The 12385-nt window shown below is 37.7% G+C and overlaps 1 protein-coding gene across 1 annotated transcript; it reads right to left on the bottom strand.

The window, feature by feature from the left end:
• Nucleotides 1-1365: 1365 nt before the first annotated feature.
• On the bottom strand, nucleotides 1366-12152 carry LOC138337366 (uncharacterized). The gene is made up of 6 exons (XM_069287276.1): nucleotides 12033-12152; nucleotides 3144-3230; nucleotides 2788-3027; nucleotides 2404-2547; nucleotides 2221-2310; nucleotides 1366-1977 (listed from the first exon to the last, which is right to left on the bottom strand). Exons 1-6 carry the CDS (start codon nucleotides 12150-12152, stop codon nucleotides 1366-1368), a joined length of 1293 nt encoding a protein of 430 aa, XP_069143377.1.
• Nucleotides 12153-12385: the final 233 nt, after the last annotated feature.

The raw sequence follows: 12385 nt of genomic DNA on the forward strand, positions 1-12385 counted from the left end.
GAAAGAACAATTTGTGTTTTGGGGGAAATTATGAGGGTTGGGTTAGTTTAATTAGCTTAGGGTCTTTATATAAGTCATTAACTCATTTAGTTAGATCTCCCTTAACCCTTAAATAACTTACTAACTACCTAATTAACTTAATTGAACCAACTAAACGTGGAAGCCAAAGCAGTGATTGGACCAACGAGACCCCGACTTATGGGCCGTAGGTCATCGAAAGTCAGGCCCCCATGGACCGTCGATAGTGCCCGTTGCCCAGGTCCGCAATTCTACACTTCAATGTGTCTATTGTTACAATTTTTTTATTCTTTTGTGTGTGTAGTCTGATTATAATGACACTAACAACTCTATTTTCAGGTAATAATGGCCCTCAAACACGATATTATCTACTCCAGGGGAAGGTCTAAGTCCGTCTCACCATCCCTTTCCTTGCTGCAAATCCGTTGTTTGCCATTGACACTTGCAAAATTGACATCCCATGAAATTGGCTAAGTGTCCATCGTCAGTGAAAATCAGTGCTGCGTCTATTGGACCACGCCTTGTGTCCTTCCATTTTGTCGATGGCTATTGTCCCATGACAACTTTTAGCCAAAAGCAAGGGTCCTCTTCAAGGACCCTTTGGTTTGTCCTTTGAGAGTCATACTTGCACATTTCTACCCTAAACCAACTCTAATACGTATTAGACACCTCACTTCCAAATTACATCAAAGAACGACACCTAAAACATAATAAAATAGGCTAAGTCACACAAACACCTCTTGAACTAGTTTCTGAATGCCATGGACGTTCTTCGACGTTTTGATTCTAAAACGTTCTGTATGACTTATATTCATTCTTTTTGACCTTAAAAAATTTTCCTAACCCTTAGAAACTCATGTTAGGACCTTAGAATTTCGAAGCGTTACATTATCCCCCCTTAGGAACATTCGTCTCTGTATGACATTGAAATCTTTTTGAAGGAAGCGATAGACTCAAGACTAGCAGTGCAACCAGAAACAACACATAAAACACTAGTTACCACTCAATCATGGCATTCACACATAACAATTCAAAACTTCCATCGTTACACATAAGATCTCAATATCACAATATGAGAATTACCTTCTCATAGCAACATGAGCTCAACATATTATAAAGGAGTTAATCATGACAAAACCCATCCAATCAACATGCTCAATATCATTTAATAAACGCACAACATACCAAAATACATCACATACACTCAAAACAAGCAAAAGAGCAAGATTTCATTTTTTTCGCATAAAGTTCATTGCGATTCACTGTAACATGAACCTTTTTGCAAAACTTCACAAAAAATCAATACAATTTGAAACTTACTCATTATTTTATTATTAGTAAGAAAAACTAACCTTCATTAGGAAAAAGATGAAGATAACGTGACTTCATGTCGGTCTTGGTCTCCCATATTGGACCCTCAACTAGGTGGTTTCTCCATAACACCTTTTCGGAGGCCATCTCTTTGTTCCTAAACCACTTTACTTGACGATCAAGGATTTCGACCAGAACCTCCTCATAGGAGAGGTTCACTTTCACACTAAGACCTCCTCTAGGAAGAATGGACTCGGAGTTACCAATGCACTTTTTAGGCATGGATACATAGAAAACCGGATGAATCGAAGATAGTTCACTAGGGATTTTCAACTCATATGGAACCTTGGCAACCCTTTGCCAAATTTCATAGGGAATTACATAAAAAGGACTTAGCTTCCCCTTCATGCCAAATTTAACCACCTCTTTCATGGGCGAAATTTTTGAATACACCTTATCACCCTCTTTAAATTCAAGGTCTCTTCTCCTATGATCGGCATAAGACTTTTGCCGATAATAGGTTGTTTTCAACCAGTTCCTTATGATATGAACTTCCTCTACGGTCTTGTAGATCAAATCGGGACCAAGAAGCAAAGACACGCCAACCTCAAACCACTCGAGCAGATCTACACCTCTTACCACACAAAGCTTCAAAAGGATCCATAAATATGGATGAATGAAAACTGTTATTATATGAATATTCCACCAAAGGCAAGTGCTCATCCCAATTTTCCTTGAAGTAAATGATACAAGATCTAAGAATATCCTCAAGAGTTCGAATGGTATGCTTCGCTTGACCATCCATTTGAGGATGAAAAGCGGTGCTTAACTTCACTTGAGTACCCAAACCTCTTTAAAATGACCTCCAAAACCTAGATGTGAATTGAGTACCTCTATTCGATTTGATGGACGAAGGAACCCACGAAGATTCACTATCTTGTCAGTGTATATTCTTGCATAATCTTTCGCCGAATAAGTGGACTTCACGAGAATAAAATGATCGGATTTGGTCAATCTATCCACCACCACCCATATAGAGTCATATTGCTTTCTAGTCTAAGGCAACCGTTCTACCAAATACATGTTAACATCTTCCCACTTCCAAGTAGGAACTTGGATTTCTTGTAGTAGACCACCTGGATTTAGGTGCTCGGCTTTAACTTGTTTCCAATTTGGACACTTTGAAACAAACACTGCAATGTCCTTTTTAAAGCCATCCTACAAAAACACTTCTATAAGATCATGATACATCTTAGAAGAACCTAGATGAAAAGTGTAACGAGCTCCATGAGCTTCCTCAAGAATCCGATTTCGCAATATATCGATATTAGGCACACATAATATCCCTTGGAACCTAAGAACACCATCCCCCTCTTGGGAGAATGACTCATTCATCTTTCCAAGAACCGATTTTTTCAACTCCATCAATTGTGGATCAAGGTGTTGCTTAGACTTTACCTCAACCACCAAAGACGACTCGATATTATGATTTACCACAACACTACTATTGGGAGAATCTTCAATTCGAACCCCTAAATGAGCAAACCTATGAACATCCCTCACTATATTTCTCTTGGTTTCTTCCACATGGGACACACTTCCCATGGACAAATGTCTTAGAGCATCCACCACCACATTAGCCTTGTCGGGAAGATAGAGAAAACTCATGTCATAGTCTTTCAACAACTCTAACGATCTCTTTTGTCAGAGATTCAACTTATTTTGAATGAATACATATTAAACACTTTTATGGTCCATATACACATCAACATGAACCCTATAGAGATAATCCTCCATATTATCAAGGCAAATACCACAGCCGCTAACTCCAGGTAATGAGTCAGATAATTCTTCTCATGGACTTTGAGTTGCCTAGAAGCATAGGCTATAACCTTGTTGTACTGCATAAGAACACAACCTAACCTGACTCGAGATACATAACAATATACCACAACTTATTACCCTCTAGTAGGGTCAATACCGGAGTGGAAGTAAGCCTATCTTTAAACAATTGGAAGCTTCTTTCACATGCTGTGACCACTCAAATATCACATTCTTTTGAATCAAGGTTTTCAAGGGAGAAGCAAGAGATTCAAAACCATCAACAAACCTTCTATAATTACCGGCTATGCCTAAGAAACTCCTAAATTTGTAGGATCCAAAAGTCTAGGCCAATTATTCACAACTTTGGTGTACCTTGGATCAACCTTTACACCTTCACTGGAGATAATATGACAAAGAAATGCTACCGACCCCAATAAAAACTCACATTTGTTATACTTGGCAAATAATTGGTGTTCCTTAAGCACTTGTAAAACCACTCTCAAATTGTCCATATCTTCACCCTTATTTTTTTAATATACCAAGATGTCGTCAATGAAGTGAATAACAAACGAATCTAGGTAACGTCGAAACACCCTATTAGTTAGACCCATAAACGCAGCCAGAGCATTAATGAGACCAAAGGACAATACTAAAAACTCATAGTGGCCATATCTTGTTCAAAAAGCCATCTTGGGAGTATCTTTGCCTCTCACCCTAAGTTGGTGATATCCTGACCTCAAGTCAATCTTGGAAAAGTAACTCGCACCTTGGAGTTTATCAAATAAATCATCAATCCGAGGGAGAGGATACTTGTTCTTGATTGTGACTGTTAAGTTGACAGTAATCGACTACATTCTAAGGGACCTATCCTTGTTATTTACAAACAATGCGGGAGCACCCAATGGAGAAATACTAGGCCGAATGAAGCCCTTGTCTAGTAAGTCTTTGAGTTGAGCCTTCAACTCTTTTAATTAGTCCAGAGCCATCCGATTAGGAGGAATTGAAGTGAGATTTGTATATGGTAGCAAGTCGATACCAAAATCAATTTCTCGTTTGGGAGAAATATAGGGAAGATCATTAGGAAAGACCTACGGAATTTCCCTCACTAGGACCGACCCAGTGGGAGGAATTTCGAAGTCTAAATCTTTGACTCTTATACAATGGTATAATCAATCTTTAGATATAATCTTACACGCTTTCAAACAAAAAAATATACGATATCAAGGAATAGAGTCCCCCCCCCCTCCACTCTAAAATGGTTTTTTTGGAAAGTTAAACTTCACCATTCTTGTTCTACAGTCTATGGAAGAAAACAAACCATGCAACCAATCCAACCAAAAATTACATCAAAATCAAATATATCAAGTTCTACTAGTTCAACATAAATAATTTTACTGGGCAACATTATAGGAAAATTTCTATACACTCTTTTTGCAACAAAACGAATCACCCACTAGGGTAGACACCAAAAACAGTTAACTTAGTATATCGGGTAAAATGTCAAACTTTTTAGCTACTAGAGGAGTAACAAATAACAAAGTAGCATCAGGATAAAGTAAAACATATACATAAGTAGAAAATACTATCAACAAACCGGCCAACACATCGGGAGAAGTCTCTTACTCACCCTAGAGCGGGGAGCATAAAAGTGATTCTTCTTCGGAGCATCAACATTAGAACCACTTGCTAGAGCTTGACCACTACCCTTGTTTTGACCCTTCAAATTCAGGCAATCCCTCACCTTATGTCCACTCTTGCCACAACCAAAGCAATTCTCTGTCCCAATGAGGCATCACCATAATGATTTTTTCCATACTTTCCACAAGTTGACTTCTTGGTTAGTGAACTAGTACCCCTTCCCTTTTGAGGCTTAGCGTTGGACACCCTATCATCATGAGCCATAAGGAACTTGGAAGGAACTTGATTAGAAATCTATTTTTGAACCTAGGATTTTCTTGGATATCAAGCCTACCATTTGAATAACCTCCATCATATGACTTGGCTCTATTTGCATCCCTACTCTTCATTTTAACCCTTGTCTCCTCCACTACGAACTATGAGATGATAAATTCTCATATTATCATGTAGCATAGCTGAACGACATTCTTCTTTTAAGTCATCTGACACTCCCGTCACAAAGCAGTTCATCTCATCCCTAGGATCGGAAATAAAAGAAGGAGAATAGTTTTACAATTTAGTAAATTTCAAAAAGTAGTCAAGTATGCTCATACCTCATTGATGAAGGTTGATAAATTCTTTCACTTTGGCTTCCCTCTTCTCCCCACAATCAGAATCTAGACCCCAGACAAGACCGGCGTTGTTGACCTCTCAGAGGTTGCAGACAAACCTACATACGCCATCGTTACTTCATCTAGGTTAATTTTAACAAAAAATTTGAACTTTTTGTTATTTAATATTCATGTAAAACATTCTACATAAAATCATAAACGCTCATAATCAACCATCTAATATTAAGATCATCATATGAAAGAAATAGTTCATAATTGCATTAAATGTATTTTTTCCAAAACAACACCAATACAAAGTCTAAAATGAAATGCTACTGGAATATGCTCCACTAGCTAAAGCCTACATCTAATATATATAATAACAATAGACATCCTCGAAAGCATGAGGGCCTACCAAAGCCGGATGAAAGCTCCACGTCTGGGTAGCTGCAACGTCGTACCATAAGCTCTAACATCAACTTGTGCCTGCACCTAAAAGTAGATATTGTATGGGATTAGTACACACTTGTACTAAGTATGGGCATATGCAAGCACACACCAAGGACATGCATGAGTAAGAATAGATCTTAACTAACAAAATGATTTATGGAAAGTGAAGTTAGTGGACTTGCTAAATTTTGATTAGTAAAGTCAATGGACTTGCCAAATTGGATTAGCAAAGTCATGTCATGACAGTAACATGCTTCATCGTACGTATCATGTTGAACACAACACATATCATATTACATATAGCACATAACATGTTGCATATAGCACATAACATATTTCATATCATTTGTAAATATGCCATGAGACCTTCGAATCATGGACTTGATATTAAGACTTCCCAAAATGAGGTCTCACCATATGGGACCTCGACTAGGGATCCTTCTCTAGCAAACGCAGAGTTTGCTTCATTCATTCATACGTACTTGATTTCATTCATTCATATACTAGTGTAACAACTAGTCATACCTAGGATGTAGTTTAAGACTCTCATCGAGTTTGCTGTGCAATGATCAAGAATAACCTAGTATCATTATTTGAGTCTAGCTCACCTCTTGATTATCCTATCCTAACACCTTTGGTATCGTTCATTTCATTATGTCCATCATTTGAGGCTGGCCTCATTCATTCTTTGGGAACTTTAACCTTAACCGACATAGATCATGTGAGCATCATGAAATCCAGTGTGTCATCCCCACACCAAAAGGAGGTGGAATCACTGGCCAAGGTAAACCAAAATATGCTAGCGTATATAGGGTATTGAAGCCTGCTAGATCTTTATATTGGCAATATAGGTTCAAAGAGTAGGAGATATAAGGAGATTCATACCCGGCATGCCGGACAGTCTCATCTCATGAGAGTTATTTGAACCTTCACCCTTCTCGAAAAAGAAATCACCACTCATAGCTAGCTTATCGGTGCTCAGTATAAAGTTCGATTACATTCAACTCATACGCCATCGAAGCTGGCTTCTAGTATGAGGACATCATAACTCAATAGATGATTTATCATCTCATCATTAGTATTAATTATATCAATAATTTCATTAGAGTGTTCATAAAGACTGGTCTCTTCATTAACTTTACACTCTCATAGGTGAGTACATTTTGGTAACATTTACTTACACTCATTTAAAATTTCTTTCCTCTATCACATTAGTCTCTTATCATGTTGTCACCACATTCAATAGCTTTAGCACATTTTCTCTTCATAATTACTTATCCTTTGTTGTTCTACATGAATGTTCATTTCATCATATGACAATGAACTTGGCCATTTAGTTTGTTTCACACTCTTACTTAACCCTTCTAGGGTTATATCATTTCATTACTGTCACGACCCAACCCGATAGGCCGTGATTAGTGCCCGTTTTGGACACCCACATACAAACCTGCTAAGTATGACCAACTGAAACTAAGACAATATGGAATTTAATCAAATCAAGCCAACCCCAACGTCATATATATATATAAGAGGACCTGTCTCATAAGGAGTCATAACCATTCAACCATAACAGCATACGCGAGCCGACAAGGCCGCCACTATTCAAAGCATAATGATGTACGCAGCCGACAAGGCTGCCCCTGTACAAGCGGACATCCCAAACAAACCATGTCCAGACCATTATCCAAAACATATATATACAACCCACATAATGTCCACAGACCTCTAAGAGTACATTAGTGAAACTCGATGGGACAGGGCCCCGCCATACCCATAGATGAGCAAAAGACTACACAAAAGTTATGTACCAAAACGACTGGGCTCCGGAACAGTGGAGCTCTCCCAATCAGCAGAGTAGATATCCTAGGCGGGAGGATCACCGAACTGCACGTCTACACCTGCGGGCATGAAACGCAGCCCCCCGAGGAAAGGGGGGTCAGTACGGACAATGTACTGAGTATGTAAAGCATAAGGTAAAGATGACAGGATACCAATGTGGCAAGTCGAAACAAAATATCGCTACACATATACTTTTTAAGTGAAAATCATGCATATATTTAACATTTAAGGTGCCCAGCTTCCCTAGTAAGGGGCTCGGCAAAATAATCATCACGTCATCTCCGTCATCATCATCATCATAACCATCCTCATCACCAATCATATATATAATATACATACCCGGCCCTCTAGTGAGGAACTCGGTGACATATGCAAGAAACTCCGCACGAACATTACCCGGCCCGGGACTCGGTGAAATGATAAATGACTCTATGCACGAGCAGAATGTTATGAGCAACCATATGCAATTAAAATCATTTCTTATAACTCAATAGAACAATCAACGTGAACCAACAAGGAGTATTACCAAAGATTAATGTTTTATCAAGATTATGAACCTTTAATACGATATGGAAACGTAAAATTTCAATGACTCTAAGAAGCATTACCATAGATATTAGAGATCATCATAGCCTTAGACATAACCGATATATAGAGGAATAATTGTGGAAGCAAAATATACATCACCTAGACGCTTTAGAGGTAAGTATCAAATCTGTCCGTTATTCGCTTATTTTTAAAAGTCATGCCAAGCAAAGAAAGAAGGGACAGCGTTACATACCGTATAATTGAGCCGCACGTCCAATATTTACTGCTCAAGCTATTAATCTATAACAAGCAACAATCGTGCCGCAATTAGATAAACATCGTGCTTTACTTTCTTGTAAGCTAGCTAATAATCTTACGAAAATTCGGCAGCACCTCCCCTATTTTCCTTACTTCGTCCCAATCCGACAACAATCCAAATTATCCACAGCAATACCAATAACACATATAACCCAAAGAATCATATAAACAGCCCAAGCACCAACATGACACCACTAATAATCCGATTATGGTTTCCATTCATACTTAGCACATTCAATAACTAAAACAAACTTCCTAAGCTACTGGTCACGCCCCCTTCTTAAAATTAATGGATAATTTACAAGGGTATTCTAAAGAATTAACACACCAAACAAGGAGATTACTAACCAAATTATTTGCAGCTGCTGGCCAAGAGTTGCAGGGTTGGTTTCTCCATTTCCATGGCTGCCTAAGACAAGTGGTGAAGAAGAAGATGATATGCAGCAATGCATTTCACCACTTTATATAGCATGGAGTGGATTTCTCCACCTCATTTAATAGTATGAAGTGGAGGCAACCCCCCTCTACACCTGTCCACTAAGGTCAGCCCACAATCTGATCCCTTTTTAATTTTTGCCTTGAGTGGTGAGGCCCTTTGGATTAAATCAATCCAAATTAGCCACTAATTAATCTCTCACTTAAAGTTAATGGCACTTACATTAACCAACTCATACTTAATATCACATTTGGAAATAACATCCTTGCCTAATATTTCTTTACGTCTTCTAGATCACGATGCGCACTACGTATAAAAAAAAATACGAGGCATAACAATTACACCCTCTTAGGTTCACTTACTTTTAAATGTATGCTAGACTTATGATTCCACACATACAAGCTATGAGGCTTCATTCATAGTTCGTGTAAGTGTTTCATGTTTACCCAAGATTATATGGTAAAATAATTATGCATCTTGTAGATATGCCAAAATATAAATTTTGATATTTAGAGGAAGCATTCATTAAATAATTACTTAAGTATGACTTATGTGTCAATACAAAATTGGGTAAAGGAAATGGATTTTGAATCCCTTGGATAACACTTAATTTTATTTTAAACTTGATAATTGCATTTTTCAGAGTTAGGGGACCCTAGTTCGATCCCCATCAACCACATAATATTTCCTTTCTTTTTCTCTTCCCCTTTTTCGTTTAAGTCAAGGAGGTTGTGGGTTGAATCCCCCACAAGCTCATTATTTTTTTTAAAAATTTTATCTCTTAAATTTCTCACCTATCAAAGAGGTTGTAGGTTGAATCCCCACTCTCTACATTTATTTTATGCTTTATTTTATTCTTAACCCTATAATCTATTAAAGAGGTTGGGGGTTCAATCCCCACTCTCCAGAGTTAGTTTCTCCATTATTTTTCTCTTTAGAGGTTGTGGGTTCGATCCCACTCCTCTCTTTTCTTTATTTCCATATTAGGCTTAGGAGAGTAGACTAAGGGCACTCGGGTTCGAAACCCATGTGCCTCACTTCTTTTTATGTTAATTAATTAAAATATGCCTTAGTGAAATGTTATCATTTTTCAGTCAAGGTCACCCAAATTCGATCCCCTTAACCCCATTTCCTCATTTATTTGTTTATTGATTTTTTTGTGTGAGGTCCCGGGTTTCATCCCTAGCGACCTCACCTATTTCATACTCTTTTAAAATTTCAGATTTGTTCATCCTTGTTTGGCCGAAATGAAGCTTATAAAATGCTGGAAATTTGGTCATATTTTTCAACTCCTTTTTATCAACATTTATACATTTGTTTTTAGGGTAATTCATGGGTCATTTAATTTGTTTTTAGGTGTATTTTCGTAGTTACATTTAGCTAGGTGTTTTTCCACTCCAATCAACCGTATTACACCTCAAATGAACATGATTTATAGAAGTTTGTGACGTCAAATACAACCATAAAACATTTCATTTTCAAACTTCAAACCAACAGTATATGTCACAGATTACATATTGCACACACATAATTTTCACATAATTTCGGAAGACATAAATTATCAGTCATACAATTCCGAGCACAGTTTCATGAACTTATTCATCAAAAACATCACATTAGAAGCCTAATCTACCAGCAGATATATCAACCTAAGATCATTGGGAGCTAGTGCCAAGGAACATGTAATGGGGAACAACCCTAGTTTTCGGAGTAGATTCATCTGAGACTTAAGGGTCTCTTGGGAAAGGGACCAAGAGTAAGAAAGCCCATACCTTATTTCACGTCGTTCAACCCTTGAACCTTCTAATAAAAGACCTTCTCAAAACTCACGTCCATGTCTCTAAAACTCAACACAAACTCAACGGAAAACCCTTTCTTTTGCCTTACGTTTTTTGTTAACGTTTTTATATGTTTTTAACGTGAAATTTCTTCATGTGTGAAGAAATTTTAGCTGCTTTTCAGTACTTGTGTTTTGGTTAGGCCGAGAGAACGTGAAAAGAATGAGAGAGATATTGACATGAGAGAGTTAAACATGAAAGAGACTTGAAAGAGGTGAAGTTGTTAGACTTAGTCAACTAGGACTCTTAGGCAAGACTTAGTCAAATAAACTATCTTAATTAAAAAATAATAATTAATAGTTAAACTCTGATTTTCCCTTTTATTAAATCAGATTTTAAATGTTAATTTATTAAATTAATTTACAAAACTAAATAAAAAAAATTAAAACATTGCTCCCACCTAGGTTCAAACCCGGTGGAGCAATATTTTGCTAATAGGGAAGTTTCGGCCATTTATACGCAAAATACCCCTCCACCTTATTAATTTAATGATTAATTACATATTTAGGGTAATTACTGTACTACCCTTAGCCTGGAAAAAACTATTTTACCCCTAGACCCTCCAAACTTAAGATTTACCCTTTTTAAGTCCGGTAAAGACTCATCCGAGTAAATCTTCATATTCGGGAGCCCAACATGGCCGGAAACAAACTTTACTAGCTCAAATAAATCCCCAAGTTAGTTGGCTTGTATTTCACAAGTGTTCGGAGGTCTGGTTCTACGCTCATCAATCCGTGTGAATCCGGTCTAATCGTAGGCATTCTAGACACATTTAGCATTCCTTAGCATATCCATTTTTAGGGTTGTTACAGAAAAAACCTATCAAGAAAGTCTTCTTGAAAATATCCCATGTCATCGGTCCACCTCTTAAAGGCCTATTGTCTCTCCATTGGACGTACCAAGTTTGGGCCATACACTTTACTTGGTAGGTGGGTAACTCGGCCTTCTCACTAGTAGTTAACCCAATAGCATAGTGAATTTTCTAGGTTCCATCTATGAGTTCTTGGGGGTCTTCATCCACTTTAGAACCATAGAAAGTAAGGGGATTGATCCTTGTGAAATCCCTCATACAGGAGGCCACGATGTTAACATGTTGATTCCATCGGGGTACCACTTTCTGATTAGCTTGGGACATCATGGCTTTTGCTTGAGTAGTGACGGCTTATGCTTGGGTAGTAATGTATTGGGACATTTGTAGAAAGGATGCCATTATGTCTCATCCATAAAGTGTGGAGGACTTACCAGAGTTTGATCTTCATTAGCAACTTTTTGAAGAAGAGGGACTTGATTGCCTTCGGGAGGAGCTCCCGCATCGGCAATCACTTCATCAAGTCTTCGTGTAGCTGTCCTTCGAGTATTCATTACTTTAATCACAATAGAATGATTTATATCATGGGTACATAGAGCCAACACTCTCGAGGCAGGATATTGGATTCCCAAGAAAGTGAGAGTTTCGTAAGCATCATACAGTTTCCTATTCACAAATGTTGCATTCTTCACAATTATGAATAAGAATCTACAGAGACATGGTTAAATGAGACTCTAGAGATATTCAACCTTGTTCTCTGATACCAAGTTTGTCATATCAGGGGAGA

The sequence above is a fragment of the Solanum lycopersicum genome, chromosome 7 (assembly GCF_036512215.1).
Source record: "Solanum lycopersicum chromosome 7, SLM_r2.1".
In the NCBI taxonomy this organism is placed as follows: Eukaryota; Viridiplantae; Streptophyta; class Magnoliopsida; order Solanales; family Solanaceae; genus Solanum; species Solanum lycopersicum.

What these genes read in the sequence shown, in the direction of transcription:
- LOC138337366 (XM_069287276.1), bottom strand. Translation starts at nt 12,152, where the DNA reads ATGAATACTCGAAGGACAGCTACACGAAGACTTGATGAAGTGATTGCC. An exon ending in AGTCGTCTTTGGTGGTTGAG is followed by an intron (nt 2,548 to 2,787) that starts GTAAAGTCTAAG and finishes GTGTTTTTGTAG; the next exon opens with GATGGCTTTAAAAAGGACAT. An exon ending in GTCCATCAAATCGAATAGAG is followed by an intron (nt 1,978 to 2,220) that starts GTACTCAATTCA and finishes ATCCTTTTGAAG; the next exon opens with CTTTGTGTGGTAAGAGGTGT.